General features: G+C 39.2%; 1 protein-coding gene across 3 annotated transcripts in view; it reads right to left on the reverse strand.

Annotated features, from left to right (window-relative positions):
* Positions 1 to 10,557: 10,557 nt before the first annotated feature.
* The window catches only part of SLC17A5 (solute carrier family 17 member 5), a 62,537-nt gene continuing 50,685 nt past the window's right edge, over positions 10,558 to 22,409 (reverse strand). For 2 of the 3 annotated variants that reach the window (XM_036024358.1, XM_036024357.1), the window contains 2 exons: positions 13,660 to 13,750; positions 10,558 to 11,943 (listed from right to left, as the gene is read on the reverse strand). In XM_036024358.1, coding sequence (XP_035880251.1) covers positions 11,806 to 11,943; positions 13,660 to 13,750 — 229 coding nt within the window. In that variant the 3' untranslated portion in view covers positions 10,558 to 11,805. The remainder of the gene's footprint in view (positions 11,944 to 13,659; positions 13,751 to 22,409) is intronic. The other variant, XM_028509905.2, reaches the window with a different exon arrangement.

Consider the following 22,409-nt stretch of genomic DNA (forward strand, 5'->3'; position numbering starts at 1 on the left):
CCGCTGCTGAATGGTTTTTAGGGCAGTGAAACTGCAGTGTGTTCCACGTTCTGAAGGAAGGGGGTGGAGTGGAGTGGTGTGTGTATGTGTGTGTGTACGCTTTCACACCAGTTCTTTTAAGAAATACTAAAACAGTATGAAATCCTTGCAGTGAAAACAGTGGACGTTACCCTGGGGTAAGGAAGCAGAGAAACACAGAAGTACTGAAGGGCACCCTCCACTGGTGTCTGCTTTTTTGGCAAGTCTATTTGGGTCACTTGGCATGGCCTGTGGGCTGACATGAATATCAACAAGGGCCACTTTGTCGGCCACAGAAGCCACTTTGTGCCCAGGCTGAGGTGTGAAGCTTACAGTGTGATGAAGCTGGAGGACGGGGTGCTCCTGCCTAGAACTCAGAGCCAGAGACCCTGGGTCCGGGACTGACCCTGAGTTGTATGTTTTTGGAACAATGTAGTATTGTTTTCCTGATGAAGACCCCCCGATTTTTATTTTTGAAAATTTAATAAAGTAAGAAAGCACAAAGGAGAAAAAAATTTTAATTACTTATTGCCCCACTATCCAGGAATAATTCCTGTTAACATTTTGGTGTATATATTCAGTTTTTTTTCCTATGCATATTTTATTTAAACAGAAATGGAATCACTATATACTCAGGATAATTGAAAACATTTGCCCACACAAAACACCTGTATGTGAATGTTCACAGCAGCATTATTCATAACTACCAGACAGAAAACAATCCAAATATGCCCATCAACTGATGAATGGGTAAACAGAAAATGCAACATTAATTTAATGGAGTATTATTTGGCAAAAAACAGGAACAAAGTATAATACATGTTACAACATGGATGAACTTTGAAAATGTTACATTAAGAGGAAGAAGCCACATATGCAGATCACATACTGTATGATTTCATTTGCATGAAATGTCCAGAAGAGGCAAATCTATAGAGACAGAAAATAGATTAGTGGAGGCGGGCTCTGGGGGTGCAGGAGGGGAGTTGGGGAGTGACAGCTAATGTATATTGGTTTATTTTAATTTTTTATATATTTTATTGATTATGCTATACAGTTGTCCCATTTCCCCCCCTTCACTCCCCTCCACCCTGCACACCCTCTCCCACTCACCTTTAGTTCATGTCCATGTGTCATACCTATAAGTTCTTGGCTTCTACATTTCCTATACTATTCTTGTCCTCCCCCTATCTATTTTCTACCTACCATCTATGCTACTTATTCTCTGTACCTTTTCCCCCTCTCTCCTCCTCACACTCCCCTGTTGCTAACCCTCCATGTGATATCCATTTCTGTGGTTCTGTTGCTGTTCTAGTTGTTTGCTTAGTTTCTTTTGGTTTTGCTTTAGGTGTGGTTGTTAATAATTGTGAGTTTGCTGTCCTTTTACTATACATGCTTTTTCTTTATCTTCTTTTCTTAGATAAGTCCCTTTAACATTTCATAAAATAAGGGCTTGGTGATGATGAACTCCTTTAACTTGACCTTATCTGAGAAGCACTTTATCTACCCTTCCATTCTAAATGAAAGCTCTGCTGGATAGAGTAACCTTGGATATAGGCCCTTGCCTTTCATGACTTGGAATACTTATTTCCAGCCCCTTCTTGCCTGTAAGGTCTCTTTTGAGAAATCAGCTGACAGTCTGATGGGAACTCCTTTGTAGGTAACTATCTCCTTTTCTCTTGCTGCTTTTATGATTCTCTCCTTATCTTTCATCTTGGGTAATGTAATTATGATGTGCCTTGGTGTGTTCCTCCTTGGGTCCAACTTCTTTGGGACTCTCTGAGGTTCCTGGACTTCCTGGAATTCTATTTCCTTTGCCAGAATGGGGAAGTTCTCTTTTATTATTTTGTCAAGTAACTTTTCCACTTGTTGCTCTTCCTCTTTTCCTTCTGGTACCCCTATAATTTGGATGTTAGAACGTTTCAAGATGTCCTGGAGGTACCTAAGCCTCTCTTCATTTTTTTGAATTCTTATTTCTTCATTCTTTTCTGATTGGATGTTTTTGTTTTTTAAAGATTTTATTTATTTATTTTTAGAGAGGGAAGGGAGGGAGAAAAAGAGAGAGAGAGAAACATCAATGTGCGGTTGCTGGGGGTCATGGCCTGCAACCCAGGCGTGTGCCCTGACTGGGAATCGAACCTGTGACACTTTGGTTCACAGCCCATGCTCAATCCACTGAGCTATGCCAGCCAGGGCTTGATTGGATGTTTTTTTCTTCTTTCTGGTCCACTCCATTGATTTGAGTCCCAGTTTCCTTCTCATCACTATTGGTTCCCTGTGCATATTCCTTTATTTCCCTTAGCATAGCCTTCATTTGTTCATCAAATTTGTGACCAAAATCAACCAATTCTGTGAGCATCCTGATTACCAGTGTTTTGAACTGTGTATCTGATAGGTTAGCTATCTCTTTGTCCCTTAGTTGTATTTTTTCTGATGCTTCGCTCTGTTCTATCATTTGGGCCATTTTCTTTTGTCTTGATGCATGTGTTACATAGTGAGTGGTGGAGCCTTAGGTGTTCACCTGGGTGGGGCAACCCAGTTTCTGGGTTGTGATGCTGTATGTGGGTCAGGGGTTTGAGAGGGAACCATGGTGCTTGCTCTGCTCTCTGCCAGATTTCAGTCACTTCCCCTGCTTTCCACAAGCAAATTGGGCCCTTCTAGTGATGATTCCCATGTGGGTGGGTTTGTGTACATCTTGGGACCCTGTGGGTCTCTCCAGTGAACTCTCCTGTGAGGCTGGGAGTTTCTCCTGCTATCTCAACCCCCACAGGTATTTTCAATCGGTGTTTTGAGGCTTTATTTCCCGGCTCTGGGGCCCTGGGTTGGGTGGTCTGTCTCACTCCCAAGTTTCACCTGGTTTATCTGTGCTTGAATGTGGGACCTCCCGGTCTGCCAGTTGCCTTGTGCGCCATGTCGTGCTCCACAATCTATAGCGGTTTCTCTTTGGAGTCATGAAATGTTCTGGAATCAGATAGGCAAAAGTTGAATATACTATCTGTGAATATACTGAACACTGCTGAATTGTGCACTTTAAAGAAGGTGGATTTTATAGTATGCAAATTATATCTCAATAAAGTTTTTATTAAAAAAACAAAATGTAATCACTCTGTACCTAGTAATATATTATGAATGTTTCTCTAATATTTCCGATAACTGCTCTACTACAACTTTGTTTTTAATTATCCAAGTAATGCACATTAATTGAAAAAATTAATATGAAGAAAAGTAAAAATTAGAAAATGAGGTATAGCTTCCCTTGACCAATTTCAGCACCTGTAGAGTACCTACTTAAAATTATTTTTATCTCACAGTCTTCTGTGCATAGAACCTTATGTGTAGCCCAAGCCCACAGTCTTGTTTTATTTTTAACCTTCCCCTTCCCCTTCTCTACTCTCTTTCTTCTCCCCTGCATTGCCACTCTCTAATGAGTTTGTTGTATGTTCTAAATTATGCAAGTATCAGGAAAATCACATTTTTATGTATGGGTTTGTAATTTTCAGAAGTGGTATTGTGCTAAGTTTTGTTTTTACTCAACACTTTTTGAGGTCTCTGTGTGTTCCTGAGTGATGTTGTTCTATAGTAAACAGCACCGTGTTTACCATATATTTCCCCAGTGAGGGACACCTGGGCTGCCACCAACTCTGTCACAATAAACAGTGTGGTATGTATGCTCCTTTAAGGACCTAAGCAAGAATTACGCTGTGACATATACTCAGGTGTGGGTCATTATACAGGGTCAAACTGTATTCTTACTTAATTTAAACAGAAATATTTTTCTTTCTGAACAGAAATATTTTGCTTTCCGAAACAGTTATGCCAGTTTATAGTCTCTCCTCTCCCCTTGTGGGCAAGAATTTTCATCTCCCCACATCCTTTGTCAACACTGGGTAGCATCAAACTTCTAAATTTTTCCCAGCCTGATGGGTCTAAAGTAATACCTCATTCTAGTTTTGGTTTGTATTTCTTTTTCTATACTTACTAGGAGTTTGATCACCTCTTCCTATGACTCACATCTGGCCTTCTGTTAAGTGAACTGTCTTTTCATTGCTCATTTTTCTTTTAGGTTTTCTGCCTTTTTCTTGTTGATCTGCAAGACCTCTTTGAATATTCTTGATACTAATGACTTATACTAACAAGATGTTATAGTCTCTCCTGCGATCTGTCAACCATTAACTTGGGTATATTGTGCTGAACAGAAGTACTTAATTTAATGTAGTGAAATCCATCTCTAGTCCTAGGCTGTAAAGATTTTCTTTCTATTCACTTTCTGATTTCACTTACCACTATTAGCAGATCATTTTCTATGTATATATCAATATATACATAATTCACTTATTTTTTTAAAAAGGATAAAACAATTTGTATATTGTTACTAGGTAACTCTTTTTTATCCTCCAGCAAAATGTATGGACATTTTCCTACATCGCTCTCTGCTCTGTTTTTTAAAAAAGATATTATGTATTTATTTTTAGAGAGAGGGGTAGAAAGGGAGAAAAAGAGGGAGAGAAACATCAATGTACAAGAGAAACACTCATCAGTAGCCTCTTGAATGCTCCCTGGCTGCTGCGGGATGACACCCAACCCACTGAGCCATATCAGTTAAGGCTCTGTTTGGTCTTTTTTTTTTTTTTTAATGGCTGCATAGTATTCTCTATTGTAAATGTACCAGAACTTATTTATCAATATTCTTATTAATAGAAAATTGACAATATTCCAAAAAATGTTTGGTGCTTGGTCAAGTAATTTTTAGGCTACATTATTATAGGTAGAATTGCTGGTTCAATGAATATATTTATTTTTGATATACTGCCAAATTGCTTTCCGAAATGTAATTTTATGCTCATTAACAGTGTTCAAACATGACTTTTTTCCTATTGTAATGAAGCTTATTCCTTTTCTTCTTTAAAAAATTAAATTTATTGGGGTAACATTGGTTGATACCATTATACAATTTTCAGGGGTACAGGATTACAATGTGACATTTATTTATTCTATGGCATGCATCTGGTCTGGTCTAGTTTCCATTCATTACCATATTAGACCCTGTTTATCCTCTTCACCCTCCCTCCAAACATGATTGTTAATGAGACAGAATAGCATGGCACCAAAGAGATTCTATTCTAACATCAAAGCGACCTGGTTTAAATCTTGTCTCTGCTACTTAGTTGTGTGACTTTCTCAGTTTCCTCATCTATAAATGGTGATACCTACTGATAGGGCTGTGGGGAGAATGAAATAAATGTGAAATTTAGGGCCCTCATATGGCACCTGGCACCAATTCTGTACTCTGGGAAATTTATAAACATTGTGATTTATAACATTATAATATGAGATATTACTACATTGAATTTGAAACACGTCTTCACTATTTCCTTGGCTGCTTTAGTTTTCATCCAGTTGACAGTCTCATACAGTCTTGGTTCTTCCTCTTTTCAACGTTCTCAGACTCACAGGGGAAGATCGGGGACTCAGAAGATGTAATGAGCTGCACTCCATGCCTGCCTGCACCTCAGGCCAGTCTAGACCTGGGCAGAAACTCACCATTGTTCCTCACCATTGTTCTTAGGTTCCATTTCACTGTGTGGGTCAAAAGTAAGAGAAGAAAGAAGGACTGGGAAAACCTCCCAGAGAGAACAGAGAGGCCAGGGACACTGGCAGTGACTCTGCAGGGAACGTTCCTGCCAGCAGGAAAGATGAGCGGGAGGTGGGCAGTGGGGAAGATGTTGGGGTGGGGGTAGGCGTAGAAAACACAGGTGAGGTTTCTAGACTTATTTTTCTCCTGCATTCTGAACTTTCAGTTCCCAGTAGGGGCTGGTGTTCTACCCCTCAGTCCTTGCTACCCACCCCATAATTTGAAATTACAAGTTTCATGGAACCAGGTATGGAATGTCAACAGGTCTTCTGGAGGGAGTTTATTTTTCAGTAAGAACAGGGAGGGGGAGGGTTGGTCTTTGGCTCTGCATCACAGTGTCCTAAATCATTAAAATTTTCAAACTGTTGTATTAGTAGAAATAAAGAGTTCGTTTTTTTTTTCCATAGAAGCAACTAAAATGTATTGGCCTGCTCAGGTTTACAGAAAACATTTAAAATACTCGTAGTACTATAGAATAAAGATTACATAATTACATATTCACTAACATCACACATAGAGCTAAGATAATATTACAACAGATTGGGCCCAGGGTTAATTTTACAACTTATATTGGGAGAAATATTAAAAATCTTCTGTGTGCCCTTATGCACAGGCTTCTTGTAGGATTTTCCTTAATTAATAAGAAACAACTTTGTCCTTTAAATAAGAATTTGATTCTGTGATAGGGGCAGATATTGTTAAGGGATTTATTTATTTTTGCCTAACGTAATAGTTTGAGCCAGTGGGCTCCCTTTGCTGAAGTTGGCATGAGGAGCCTAGGTTACTGGGTGGGTCCCTCTGAGGGCCACAGGCTCTCCATGAAGTCAGAGAACACGTCTTTCAGGGTGTTGCAGTGGTAAGGAGGTGACATGGGACAGTGCCGCACAGATGCTGTTACTGGCTGTGTGCTTCTCTGTAGCAGGTAGTAATCAAACACCCAGACTCAGGAGTGCCCCGGGGGATGAGCGCGCTCCCTGCCACTGGTGATGGAGCGACTGAAAGCTCTGCTCACCTCTGAAGTATTTCCCTGCTGCACTCACATAGCAAAAGGCTTTGTGATCCATCTTAATTTACATTTCCATGAGGAAGATAATTTATTCTTGAACTGAAATTAGACATTTATTTGCCCTACATCTACTTATCTGGTGTTAAAAAAAGGCGTTATATTAGATGTTGTATAGGTAATTTACATAATATATGTACTTGAATTTCCTCTAATAGCCTCCTAGTACTTCACACATAACAGTTCTTGAGCATAAAGAGACCATACTATACATCCTATCCTGATTGCTTTCAATCTCAATCAAACTCCTGTGGGAAGCTGCAGTTTTGGACTGAGTGAGTGTGAAGTTGTAAAATGCTTGAAATCGGGGCTATTGGTGGTGCTTTAAAGGAACGCTGGGGCAGTGTGCACACTGGATCCTGAGAGACGGTGAGTGTTGGAAATGCCAGCATGTTTCAGTTGTTTCTGTCGAAAACAGCACTTTTCCAAAAGATTTAATACAGTATTTAGGGTGATAGGCTTTCCCCTGTGTGTGGGAGGCAGGCCATTTAAATGCCTTTCCAGCTCACTTGTTCAATAATGGCTTCTCACTTACAAGCACAGGACAGCCAATGACGTGGAACTTCTAAGTTTCCTCCTCCCCGCCATCGAGATAAAGTGAAAGTAAACAGGCTTGGAAAATTACTAGTGTTCCTCGCGAGGCACATGAAGAAGCGTGGCAGAAAATCTGTTACATATCTTTTTTCCCAGTGTTGCCTGTACTGTCCACAGCAGAGCAACCAGAAAGAGGGTTCTATAGGACCCTAAGGGGCCCAAACTTATAATTGGCTTTTCTGCTTCTGCTTGCTCTAAAAGGCATAGGCATTTGAAAAGGCTTTGTGATCCATCTTAATTTACATTTCCATGAGGAAGATCATTTATTTTTGAACTGAAATTAGACATTTATTTGCCCTACATCTACTTATCTGAGGCAGGTACTTGCTTTTCCTGAGAGGAACCGGGCCACTTCCTATAGTGCTCTTCCTGCCTTCAGATTTAAATAATTTTATCAGCATTTTTCTGTTGCGGAAATTTAATTTTGAACAGCGGTGATAAGCCACCTTAGAGAGGATATTAGATTTTTTTTTTTACTTTGTAACAGTGTTTAAATGCAAACATCTCTATTTCTGGTTCTTAAAAACAAAACAAAGGCCAGGCAAACACAATACAAACTGTTGATTTCAGCATTCGTCTCAATTTCTTTCAGAACTCTTGTTCTCAAGGTCAGTGGCATCTAATTCCCAGGGGATGCAACTGCTCAGTGGGTAATGACGTTTTACATGGAAGGTTTCAAAGGCTGGAACCTCTGAAGAAAAAGGTTTGATAAATTTTTTTCACTGCTGTATTCCAGGGGCAAAGAACAAAGCCTGCCTGGCTCATAACGAATGCTTGACAAATATTTGTTGCATAACTGAGAAGAGAAGTATTTTACCTATATAGAACTAAGCTATTCTCACATACTTTCAAAACCATTTACCAATAACTGCCACTTATAACATTTTGAGGTTAGCATTTTTTCACTCAAAGACTTAACTTTTTTTTGAGAAGGAAACATGTAAGTGAGGATATATATATCTAATATATATGTATTAGAAAACAAATTCAATTTCTTTGCCCATTAACCACAGGGTTATTTTCTAAATACTTATTAAATGACTGAAATATAAGATAAAGCATATGTAGTTACAAGGAAGACCATGCCGAGATAAATCAAGTGAATCCTGCCTTCGAGATGTGCATGACTAATCTGACAGGGTTACAGACAAGCGTGTGCTCATATGCATTATAGAGAGGAAGCCGTGGAGAAAGGGGATCACGTAGCCTAAGTTCCAAGGTGGCCTCCAAGGAGGGAAAGGCCTGATTGTGTCAAATGCATCTCTCTATCCTTGTTGCCTGGCAGGGTAGATAGCTGTTTTAGCTATTCCTATTTGTTGAATGAATGAATAAAGAACTTCTCTGGGGCTGGGTGAAAAAGGTGATGGGATTAAAAAAAAACCTAAGCAAACAAAAAAACCCAAATACAAACAAGGAAAAAAACTGCTCATAGACACAGACAACAGTATGGTGATTACCAGAGGGAAGGGAGTGGAAGGAGGTAGAGGAGGGTAAGGGGGGATAAATGATGGAAGGAGACTTGCTTTGGAGTGGTGAACACACCCCGATATACAGACAATACAATATACAGACGATGTATTATAGACCTATACTTTTGAAAACTATGTAATTTCATTAACCAATGACACCTCAATAAATCCACTAAAAAATAAAAAATAATTCTCTCTTCCTCATAATTGAGCCTGAGTCCTTGAGTTTAAAATAAGGAAGAAGAAGAAACCTCTCAAAGTAAATACATAATATGGTGTTCCAGGGAATCACAGGAAGAGACCATCTAAATCAGAGAGGGTGGAAGAAATCAGGGGTCGTGAAGGAGGTGTCTTGAAGAGCAGATGAAGAGCAGCCTTCCAGGCCCGAGGTTTGGAATGGGAAGGGAAAATGGAGAGACCGGCAGGAAGAGGTAAGTAGCCAGAAGCAGCTGCAACAAAGTGCGGTGGGAGGTGAGGGTGGAAAAGCTTCAGCCTAGGAGTGAGGACAGCAGGCTGCTCAGGAGAGGAGTTTCTTAGGTGGGCAGAGGGAAGCCAGGGTGTGGGGAGAGCCTTGATCAGGGAGATGAGGAGGATTGGGGCCATTAACCCACCGTGGTAGGAAGTTGGACAGAAGAGGATCTGAATAAAAAGGTAGTGAGACCACTTGTCTATTCTAGATGGACACAAAAGCCACAAGAATCTTATTTAGGAGATGGCAGAGGGGTTAAAAAAATTCCAGAGACTTGAAAAACTGGAATGGAGAAGACAGGTGGTTAATTAGACCCAGGGTTGGGGGATGGTAAACTAGGGAGGAAAAAGAATAAGGCTTCAGGTCCAAGCCTAAATAACTGGGGAAATGAAACATTTAACAGGAATAAGGAGAGTGGCAGAACAGCCAGTTTTATTGGGGATGGGGGTGAGGGAGTGAAATTGGATTTAAACAAGTCTTAGGTACAAAGATAGCCAGTTGGGGATGTGCACAGGCAATTGAAAACCTGGTGGTGATTGTATAATAGCTTGAGCTATGGGTTTTTTAAAATGATTTATTTGAATAGGTTATATTACTGCCACATTTGGGCAAATGAAAATTAATTCTCCTTCCTGCTGCTGGTTGCCTCTTTTCTCTTTCCAGAGGTAGCTGCTGATTCATTTCTTATGATTCTCAAGATATTCTGTATGTATGTATGTATACATATATACATGTTTTTATATCCACAGGAGAGTTTTGTATTTTTAATTTTTAAAGGCTAGAGAAGACTTATATGTATTTGAGACAGAAGAAAAAGAACAAGGAAAGGTAGAGATTAGAAAAACAATTAAAAAGGAATTACTCCCCCGGCTGGTGTGGCTCAGTAGGTTGAGCACCAACCTGCAACTGAAAGGTTGCCAGCTCAATTCCCAGTCAGGGCACATGCCTGGATTGCAGGCCAGGTCCCCAGTAGGGAGCGTGCAAGAGATGTTTTTCTTACACATTGATGCTTCTCTCCCTTTCTTCCCCTCTCCCTAAAAATAACTAAAATCTTAAAGAAAATAAAAAGGAATTACTGAAGCAAGGTCTTAGAGAAGGTAACAGAGGACAGAATCAGTGGTGGGCTAAGAAGGGCAGGTCGATGGCAATAGAGATTTCTGATGCTGCATCACTTAGATGGCCTGTTTCCTCGGCCTGGTGGCAGAGATGCATGAAGAGGTAGGTAGGTTGGTGGCTGCAGGAGGATGGCAGAAAAGATGTAAGATGGCTGCTGTGGACATGAGAAAATGTCATAGAATTGTCAGATCCAAAAATCAATTCAAAAAGGTTTATTTTGATGATTTATAAAAGAAATATCACCATTGCAACTTAAAGCCATTTACAAATTTAAAAAATTTACAGAAGTTATTCACATATTACATTAAACAGTTTTATTAAAATATTACAGGTAGTATTGAACAAATGCAACATAAACCAAATTCTAAAACACATAAAAGCTCTCAAAGCATGTTCAAAAGCTATTGGAAGATGGTCCAGGAAAATGTGGAAAAATTTGATTTCAGGAATCAGCAGAAAGATGATTCTCACCTTTACCTTACAATTGGTCTCAGGAGATGTGGCCTTTAAAAGTCACTTAAACCTTAAACTGCAACCAGAACCTTGCCTTTGGACAAACAGAAGGAACTGAAAAAATTTATTTAAAAAAATTCTAGTGTAGCTCATAGAACATAGGATTTGGAATTTATACTCTGATCGACTTGAAGGTAATTTTAAGCAAGGATAATGTTATTTGTGGTTAATTCGGCATCATACTTTATTTTTGTAGGTTACATGCCAATCAATATTCTGGGGAGGGGAAAGTTTGAGGATTCATCAGAACTGCGGATATGAATCTCAATGCTTCTGCCTGCTCAGGGCTTTGTCTACACATTAACAGCCCCTAGGGGAAGAACACCATCCAAAGACCTGGCACTGACCCTGGTCTTGGCTGCTGCCTCTGATGAATGCAGGGCACTGTCCCTGAAGCCAGGAAGGGAATGCCTGGCAGCTGACTGGGCATGCATCCCTCCGCCCAGCTGCCAGGCCACATTATAGAAAGGCTGGCAGCTCCATGGAGACACTAAAGTTTGAGACGTCAGGGTCTGAGACTGCTGATAACAAGTGATTTTTATGAGGAAAGTGGATAAAAATAGGTGTTTACCAAGACCTGAGATTTACTATCTTAATTAAGCAAAGGTATAGAGGAGTGCACTTCAGCTCATTCCTAAGTGCGGCCCTTAAAAATAACTAGGACTCCCCTACTTCGTAGTGCCTGATTTGCAGCTGGGTATGTGACCCTAGAATAGAAGTTCCAGCATACATGTTATTAGTGATTAAAAATAGATGATTTTACTAATCTGGCCACTAGTGACATGTCATGATTATAAGCCTTAAAAATTTAATGCATATACAATTTTTTCTTGCACATAGAATGCTTAAAACATTAAAATATCAAAGGCACTTTTAGGTTACATGATAAACAAAGATACATGGATAGAGACAGGATTATTTATTGGTTCCTTCAGCTTCTGTGTCCATGGCGGTCATCGAGGGCCCAGTTCTGCACTTCACCTTTAGCGAAGAGTGTGAAGAAAATGGCACCAAATACATTAATGGCAGCAGCGATCCAGAAAACAGTTTGCCATTCTCTAATAGTGTTCTGTAGAGGAAGAAAAAAATGCACATGAAAATTTCTTGTCTGTAGCCCACTTTATAAAACAAGGTGGAGTCACAAGACTGTTACAATAGCAACATTACTCATAAAAGACACAACCCCAGTGTCCATCACAGTGAGACTGTGATGTATTTGTTCAGTGAAATACTATACAGCCATGAGAATGAATGTACTACAGCAAAGTTGATACATTTTGCAAATAAAATGGTAGGCAAAAGGAGCCAGACACAAAAGAGTACATATCAAACACCTATATAAAGCTCAAAATCAGAGAAAACTGATCTATGATGCTTTGCAAGAGAGTTACACATTCTATTTGGGTGCTGGTTTACATGGATGTACCAACTTTGCAAAAATTTGTTCAGCAGTATACTTAGGATTTGTGTATTTTAAAAATACATGTTATACTTCAATAAAAAGTTTACCAAGACTAAAATGTGTGGCATATCCTTGAGTCATGTGTTGTAGGCAAGTATTATGCCTGCATATCTCCTCCCAAGTTCTTAGGGGGAAGGTCAGGTGAAGATCAAGTAAGGATAAGCTGAGACCGACTTCAAGTTTGAGGCCTGGCCTGAAAGGTTCCACATGGCTCTCGCATGGCACATCACATAAGACATGCACTGGATTTGTCAATAAGAGATCAACAAAATGTAGTTGTTCAGTGTATAATTCACTGGTATAAAAGCATCAGACAGCTATCTAAATTTCTGGGTCATGTGACTAACCTTAACAATCATTTTTTTGGATTTTCACAATTTCAGTCTTATCAGAGTGCTGTATTTGCATCATTAAACAGACAGACAAACAAACAAACAGAAAAACCTAGCAGAACTGGCAATGAGAAAGAAAAAGAAAAGGCAGTAGGAAGCTAATATGAGGTTATTTACTTAGGAAAAAAGGAAAAACATGAAGAAAGGAGCACTGTGCACACTTTTTTCTGCAGCATGTCATGCTGTACTTTATTTGATTTCATACAATCTCTAAATGATGATTTTCTCAAGTACAGAAACTTGTCATTTTTTGCCTTTGAATCCTCAGTATCTGGTATATAAATAAGCACCCAAGAAATGCCTTTTGAATACATGGTTGACTGTTTCAGGGAGCATTAATTCATAAGGCAGGCCATCCCATATAGTAACAGCTTTAAACAAAAGACTTTCTATTGTCCCCTCATAACTTCTCTCCACTTGTCTTTGTGAAACTGCTGAAAACAAGTCACCATCTCTCATCTGGTAGTCCTTCAAATACGTGAAGACACCATGTCTTCCCAAGTTTTCTGCTCCTCTAAACATTCTCCATTATTTCAATTGCTCCTTATTCACTCTGACATGATTTTCTGACACCTTACCTTCATGTATCTAATTCCTGAATAGTTATACATTACCATTTTTTATTCATTCAAATAAAAGACACAGTCACTTATCTGGTATAATATCACAACTTATAAGTACTCATGTAGCTTCAGCTACGAGATCTTTGTTTAACTTAGTTCTATTGTTCTGTCTAAAATCCAAAGAGTGTTCTTTGAAAATATACATTCCTACCCATTAAGATATTTACTTTTTGTTGCTATAAGGAATTGCATAAGAATAAACATTAAGAATTTACCCTTAATTAAAATATGCTTAACTTTGACACAGATGTTTAGCTTCCAGGGCACTGTTCAGATCTTTTCAGTTCATAAGTTAATTATCTACTTACCTCAGGGGTCAGACTTTTAGCAATGACAGGCCCAACCATTCCTGGAATAGTGGCAAATGTATTTGTGATCCCCAGGAGGATACCAGCATACCTGCAGAAACATTTGCATAGAGGTTTATATTGTGCTACACATTTAAGTAGCTTTTTCAAGCTACTTAACTAGATAGGTAGTTATACCACTTTCAGGTTGTATCCTTTTCTTTTTTTTAAAATTTTTAATTTATTTTTAGAGAGAGGGGAAGGGAGGGAGAGAAACATTGATGTGAGAGAGAAACATAGATTATTGCCTCTTGGACATGCCCAACCAGGGACTGAACCCTCAACCCAGGCATGTGTCCTGGCCAGGGACTGAACCAGTGACCTTTTGCTTTGTATGACGACACCCAAATGTGCCATGCCGGTCAGGGCCCCGGGTTGTGTTCTTATGAAATTTTATGTCTAAATGAAATGCCTTATTGGAACATGACACTATTGAAACGTTTAGCTGGTGAAAACGTCGCATTTCAATAGTTAATTAGCATTCTAAGTGATATAAACATGGTCATTGAAATAATCCCTTTTATAGAGCTGTAGAAAAGTGCTGAGATAGGATTTCCATACGTGAGCATATCTAGATAGGAAGCTTGATATGTCTTAAAATCTTTTTAAGTTAAAAAACCGTTCAGCACTGGCCAGTGCGGCTCACTTGGTTGGAGTGTTATCCCATAAACCAAAGGGTTGCAGGTCTGGCTCTAGTCAAGGCACATGCCTGGGTTGTGGATTTGGTTCCTGATTGGGGCACGTGGGAAAGGCAACCAGTCGATGTTTTTCTCTCACATCAATGTTTCTCTCCCTCTCTTGCTTTCTCCTTCCCTCCCCTCCTCTCTAAAATCTATAAACATGTCCTCAGGTGAGGATAAAAAAAGGATTTATTTCCTGATTACCAAATTTATTTCACTGTTGAAAAGTTAAGAAAACATTAAGAAGAAAATAAAATGATCTATAATGCTTCCATAGACAGATAATCAGCATTAACATTTTGGTAAATATCCTCATTACTTTTTTATGTATATATTTCTAATATATTATAGAAGTGGGATCATATTGAACATCAATTTTACAACTTACTTGCTCCACTTATTACATATCTGCTTGTAGTTAACTCCTTGAACAATGTTCCAGAACTAGGCAAGTTTGGTCTACAGTGTGTGTGTGGGTGTGTGTGTGTGTATGACAAAAAGAATGCATTAAAAAAAAAGATTTTTACTTATTTATTTTTAGAGAGAGGGGAAAGGAGGGAGACAGAAAGGGAGAGAAACATCAATGTGCGGTTGCCTCTTGCACACCCCCTACTGGGGACCTGGCCCACAATCCAGGTATGTTCCCTGACTGGGAATTGAACCAGCGACCCTTTGGTTTGCAGGCTGGACTCAATCTACTGAGCCACACAAGCCAGAGCAGAATGCATTTTTAACAAGCTCAGAAAAAGTTCTGATTCACTTTAAGGCTAAATCTTAGAGGAGTGGGATATTCTTATCTATGTTTGCATGCAAATCTTTAAAGAAAGGATTCCTGCCTGTATTTGGGAAATGCTAATAATCTATTGATTTCTCCAGTACATAAGGAAGGTATACAGACTAAACAAGACTTACATAATCAAGATCTTAGGTACCATACTAAAAAGAATAAAAGGCTTATCATTTTCTGTAAAGAAGTCATATTGGAGTGATAATTAGGAGACCTAAAGATTCCTACTTAGTTCTACCATAAACCATCTATATGACCTTTGGCAAGTTAGTGATAGATTATTTCCCTTATCATTGATGCGTTCATAGATATATACTTGTAACATATCTGATAGTCTCAGCTGAGCTCCCCCACATCCCACCAAGTATATGAAAAAAAAATTTTAAGTGATGCACATGGAAATATGTAAAAACTAGCTTGATGAATTTTCACATAGTGAAAACAATCATGTCATTAGAACCTGATCAAGAAACAGAACCTAGTCGTATAACCATTTTAAATATATTTTATTGATTATGCTATTAAAGTTGTCCCATTACCCTCCCTTCATTCCCCTCCACCCTGCACACCCTCTCCTACCCACATTCCCTTTAGTTCATGTCCATGTGTCATAAGTTCTTTAGCTTCTACATTTCCCATACTATTCTTGCCCTCCCCCTGTCTATTTTCTACCTACCATCTATACTACTTATTCGCTGTACCTTTTCCCCCTCTCTCCTCCTCACACTCCCCTGTTGCTAACTCTCCATGTGATCTCCATTTCTGTGGTTCTGTTCCTGTTCTAGTTGTTTGCTTAGTTTACTTTTTTGTTTTAGGTGTGGTTGTTAATGATTGTGAGTTTGCTGTCATTTTACTATACATGTTTTTTATCTTCTTTTTCCTAGATAAGTCCCTTTAACATTTCATAAAATAAGGGCTTGGTGATGATGAACTCCTTTAACTTGACCGTATCTGAGAAACACTTTATCTGCCCTTCCAATGTAAATGAAAGCTTTGCTGGGTAGAGCAATCTTGGATGTAGGTCCTTGCCTTTCATGACTTGGAATAATACTTCTTTCCAGTCCCTTCTTGCCTGTAAGGTCTCTTTTGAGAAATCAGCTGACAGTCTGATGGGAACTCCTTTGTAGATAACTGTCTTCTTTTCTCTTGCTGCTTTTATGACTCTCTCCTTATCTTTCATCTTGGGTAATGTAATTATGATGTGCCTTGGTGTGTTCCTCCTTGGGTCCAACTTCTTTGGGACTCTCTGAGGTTCCTAGACTTCCTGGAAGTCTATTTGCTTTGCCAGAATGGGGAAGTTCTCCTTTATTATTTTGTCAAGTAACTTTTCCACTTGTTGCTCTTCCTCTTTTCCTTCTGGTACCCCTATAATTCGGATGTTAGAATGTTTCAAGACGTCCTGGAGGTACCTAAGCCTCTCTTCATTTTTTTGAATTCTTATTCTTCATTCTTTTCTGATTGGATGTTTCTTTCTTCCTTCTGGTCCACTCCATTGATGTGAGACCCAGCTTTCATTCCATCACTATTGGTTCCCTGTGCACTTTTCTTCACTTCCCTTAGCATAGCCTTTATTTTTTTCATTTAATTTGTGACCAAAATCAATCAATTCTGTGAGCATCCTGATCACCAGTGCTTTGAACTGTGCATCTGATAGGTTGGCTATCTCTCGGTCACTTAAAAGTACTAATTGTGGGGCCTGATCAATTCTGTTTGAGCCATCTTCCCCTCTCCCACTTTGGTCTGGTTGGGCCAGTTACATTGAGGGGCGGAGCCTTAGGTGTTTACCAGGGCGGGGCACCCCAGTTGCTGGGTTGTGACATTGTATATGGGGGTGGGGTCCGAAATGGAACAATGGCGGTTGCTCCGCTTCCCATTGGACCTCAGTCCTTTCCGCTGCTTCCCCCAAGGAAACTGCCCCTCTGGTGCCAATTTCCATGTGTGTGGGCTTGTGCACCCCATGGGACTTTCCAAGGACCTGTCCTGTAAGGCTGGGAGTCTCTCGCTGCACCTCAACCTCCACAGGTGTTTTCAATCAGTGCCCCAAGGCTCTATTTCCCAGCGCTGTGATCCTGGGTTGCGTGCAGTGCCTCACTTCACAATTGCCACCTGCTGGGTCTGCTGATTGCCACCCCTCAGCTGGGGTGTGCCAGCTGCTGCTTGAATCCTCAGGGTCCACCCACTGTAGCCTAGAGTGCCCCGGATGCCTTACGCGCCCGGTCCCAACGCTCTCTGCTCTCCACGCCTCGACCCTCGCCCGGCTGCCCAACTCCGCCCCTCCTACTGGTCTGGATGAACGTGTCTATTTTAACTTCTTGGTTGTCTGACTTCCATACAGTTCAGTTTTCTATCAGTTCTGGTTGTTATTCTGTTTCTAAATTATTGTTGTCCCTATCTTGGTTGTGTGAGGAGGCATAGTGTGTCTACCTATGCCCCCATCTTGGCTGGAAGTTCGGTATAACCATTTTAAAGGACATTTTTCACATATGGTCTCTCAGACTGTATAAATTTTTAATTTAAATAATCATAATTTTGTTGGATAACCCCTTTCCTATTCAAAAACCTACAAGGATGGTTCAATGCTTCCTATGAACTTCTGCCTAATTTACAGTGGCTGGATCCTGGTTCATCTACCCAGCCTTGCTTCCTAGTACTGCACAGTATACAACTTCAGATCCTGACAGCTCTCATTCCAGCTGTTCACATCTGTCATGCCCACTCCTTGCACTTATCTTTATTTCTACTACATTCACTATCTGAAACCACACTCTGTCCATCCCAACTACTTCCTTGGCACCCATTCCATGAAGCTTTCTCTGTCTAGTTCAGCTCATCTTGAATTCTGTCTCTTAGAATCTTTATTGTCCTTATAGCTAGTACTATGGGTTTTAAGAGATGTAACTGTTCTGTAATTCATGTTTGCTAATTCTACCTCTATAGTCTCACTGCAAACTCATGTTTTACTCCCCTTTATTATTTCCAGTGGCCAGGACAACATGTGTGCTCAGTCAGTACATGCTGTCTGGAGAAAGTGCCCATGACCCACAGTCATTCAAGGTCCCATGCATGGATCCAGGGGCTCTGGCTGCACTGACTGCTGGGGCTTTGTCCCATGGAGACTCGCACCCCTCTTGGGTATTGGCTCCAAGGAGTGCCAATTCCTGGTTAGAAATTTCATGTAAACAGAATCATACAGTATGCAGCCTTTTGAATTACATACTAGGGTTGGTTGCTGAGCCTCATCCCAAATTATTGTGTGGGTCAACAGTTTGTTCCTTTTTTATTGTTCTCTATCTTAACTGCAAAACTGGGATTTTCCTGTAGATAGTTCTATATTCTGGATTTTGTAGATTGCTTCCCCGAGGTATCATTTAACTTAATGTTATGTCCACTGTATCTGCTGTAAACTGGTAGGATCTAGGCTCTAGAGGGTTCATTAGATTTAGGTTTGATATAATTAGCAAGAAAAATTAAAGGTGATGGTGTAGTTAAAAATTAATTAACCAAGTAAATGGCATTTATTATTTTTCATAAAAATCACCAACATATAGGAAAAGTCCAATTAGAGCTTCTAATTTTTATGAGATAAATAGGGTTATTATATGTTGAAGTCCTAATCCCTAATGAGATTGTATTTGGAGACAGGGCTTTAGGAGGTAATTAAGGTTAAATGAGATAAGGGTGGGGTCCTAACACACTAGGATTGGTGGCCTTATAAGAAGAGGAAGAGAGAGAGATCACTTGCTGGAACTCTGTGAGGAAGTACTGAGGAAAGGCCACATGCAGACACACGGAGAAGGTGACTGCCTGCCAGGCAGGGAGAGTCCTCACCAGAACTCTGCTGGCCCAGAACTCTGCAGTCACAGAGCTGGCCCTGTGACTGCAGATGTGCAGCCTCCAGAACTCTGAGAAAATAAATTTCTGTTTTTTAAACTACCCAGTCTATTTGGTACGGCAGCCCAAGTTGACTAATACAGTGCCTGAGTAAAAATACCTGCTGAATATAATTCATTTATCTATGAACATCATGAAGTTTTATGTTCAAAACTCCTGCACAGAGGATACCATGACAAAACCATGTGACACAGATCTTTTTTGGCTTATGCCAAAATATAATTCATTTATCTATGAACATCATGAAGTTTTATGTTCAAAACTCCTGCACAGAGGATACCATGACAAAACCATGTGACACAGATCTTTTTTGGCTTATGCCTTTAGGGAGCATATCTTAAATTAACCGAGCTTGGCAGAACATTTTTTTTTTTTTAAACTATTAACACCTTGGCAGTAGGAGGAAGTGACTGCAATGCTGCCAGGCCTTTTCAGTGACAGATATTAAGTGCTGATGAATGTTGTGAAATTCTAAATGTCAGCACCAAGAAGCTCATTCAAGTACTTATATTACACTAGGCCAGGAAGGGCCATGAAAGATGGATGACTGCTTGGAAAAAACTCAGTGTGGATTCTTTGCTATTGGACTACAGGAATTCTGTGGGATTAACAGTTAAAAATCTACCCAATTCCCTTAAACCGGGGCAACAAAATTATCTACAGAAAACCCCTATTTCAGTATGCAGAAGAAAAGGCTTATAAATGCCATGTGTACATTTATATGTTAATAGGAACACTGACTATTTATTGAAAAACCTTATGTCAGGCATGGTTCTAAGTATTTCACATACACACATGTATATATACATACACACATATACACAAGTATAGATATAATCCCATTTTAATAGTAAACTCAACCCCATGAGGAGGGATTATTATTTTCATTCTACAAATGAAGAAAGACTATAACATGTTACCCAATATGTCTGATTCTAATTCAGCACTTAATATTTTAATGTTATAATACTGTCTTGTTAAAAACATAGTCATTGCTGAATTCAGTCCATAGGAAAAATCAATTTTCTGATGCTTAATTTTTTGCCACAAGCCTCACTGCTGAATGCTTAAAGGTCTGTGGTCCTCAAGTGTTGTTCTAACCAGCACTGTTAACAACAGCATGGGCATCAGTTGTCACCAAAGACAACAAGCAACTATGCAACATGGTCATAGACATGTAAACCCCCAGTTAACCAAGACACAGGGGACTAGAAACAACTAGTATGCTCTGGACAAAGAAATTCTAGTAGGAAAATAAAAACTGAAAGCTCATCTTAAGGGTTGAATAAAAATATAAGGGAAATAATTTTGACTTAAATGAGATTAATTTACAATTATATAGCTGTATAATTTTAAAAGCTATATATGTCGTTTACACATAGATCATACGTATGTTAATCACAGCCATAAATCTGGTGCCTTGATCAGCTTAGAGCACGTACAGCATTCTTCATTACTGGAGGCATACAGGCACTTAACCATTTTTCTAACTTCTATAACTTCGCCGGCATCATTTGTCACTAAATTATTTAGCTTCATACCATATCTAGATAAATGTCTTCGTTGACACTCAAGACTCACAAAATGTTAGGGCTGGACCAGGGTCTTAAGGATGTAAAGTTCAACCACTTAGCTGATGCTTGAAGCTCACTTTCAGGATCCCACCTGCAATTTGTTCAGTGCATGCTTCAGGACATGACCTGATCACCCTCCAAGCCAGCATACGCTCACACAAATGCAAGCAGGGACCGTTACTCTCATATCTGTGTCTCCAGCATTGGGTACAGTGGCTGGCACAGTTTTTTTTGAATGACTGGATCCATTAATCAGCTTGCTATGACATTGAAATTTCATAATTGGAAATCTACCTTCTTATACATCTAGTTCATTTTTTCCATCCTGTCCAAAAGGACACATTGGGGCACCTTTTTGAAATCCTGATATACCAAATATACTGTGTTTCCTCTATGTATGAAGCTGAAAATGACATTGAGATATTAGACTACTTGCTGTTTTGGCTCAGTAATCCAATGGTGGTTCCTTAATGATCAATATTTTCTTTTCTAAGAGCTCACCAATCATCCATGTAATATTTTACTTGGATTGATTTGTGACCTTGGTCATGGCACCTGACTCAAAATTTGCCAGAAAATAATAATTGTGTATTGAATTATTTGCAAATACATTTACTACATTATGAGCTATGTGTGAGTGTCTATGTGTTCTACTTAATCCTCACAACAATCTTAGAAGATAGGCACCACACACATTTGCTTTTTTTCTTTTCCAGCATCCACTTTGATCTTCTTAAACAAGAGCTCCAATTTCTATTTGATAATCCAATTTTCCTTCACTGCCAGTTTAAGAGAGCAGTGTTGGCCCCTTGATAGATTCCAGAACTTCTGACAGACTTCAGGCACCTGATAAATCCTGAACTACATTTTCATCCCATAAAATGGGGTGAATGGCTTACTACCTTCTTTCTGGCTAGGTGGTTGCTGAGGCAAATTTACAATATGTTCCTTATCACTTTTCCTCTCATATTTGTTTACTTAGTTTTTTAATAAACTCACATTAACTAAGGCAACCAGAGTATGTGTGTTCTCTGTCATGAATTATTTTTTTCTGAATTCTCAAAATAACTTCTAGTTCCTTGACAATGACCAATTTTTAATCTTCCAAAAAGTAACTGAGAGGCAACTTAATGTAGTAGAAAGATCCCTGGACCATGAAGGTAGAAGGCCTGATTCAACCCTCAGATCCACCATTTACTAGCTGTGACTTTAGAAGTCAATGACTCTCTGTGCCTGAGTCAACAGCATAAAGAAATATTTTAAAGTCTTTTAATTACTTGCTATTTCCTTGAATCCTTTTTTTTGGGGTGGGTAGTCAGGGTTAGGTTCTAATTTGTAAATCTCAAATACATGCCTCAAGTCACTGCACAGAATTAAGGCAAGCTGGCTCCTTCCTATCCTCTCTCCCACAGAAATGGCTTCTCCTGCCTTTAATCCTTCAACTCCAAGGGATTCTTTATCGTTTCATTCATGTTTGTTTCAGAACTTTCAAATTATCACTAAACTTATAAAAGATTTTTAAAGTTAATTTTCTTTTCTTTTTCTTTTCTCTCACTTTTATGTTAAACTCTTTTAGTTTTTAACCCACCAATATGTATACTAAATAAATATTTTCTAGCTTGTATGGTTTACAAAATTATTTTCTTTTTGACAAAAGTCTCTGGTGTATTGTAAATATTTCCAACATTAAACATTTAGTCCTGTGATTAAAACCAGAGAGTCACTCATCAACAAATACTAACCGAGCATACTCTTTGTGACAGGCACTATAAAATAAAA

Source organism: Phyllostomus discolor, chromosome 4 (assembly GCF_004126475.2).
Source record: "Phyllostomus discolor isolate MPI-MPIP mPhyDis1 chromosome 4, mPhyDis1.pri.v3, whole genome shotgun sequence".
Taxonomy (NCBI): domain Eukaryota; kingdom Metazoa; phylum Chordata; class Mammalia; order Chiroptera; family Phyllostomidae; genus Phyllostomus; species Phyllostomus discolor.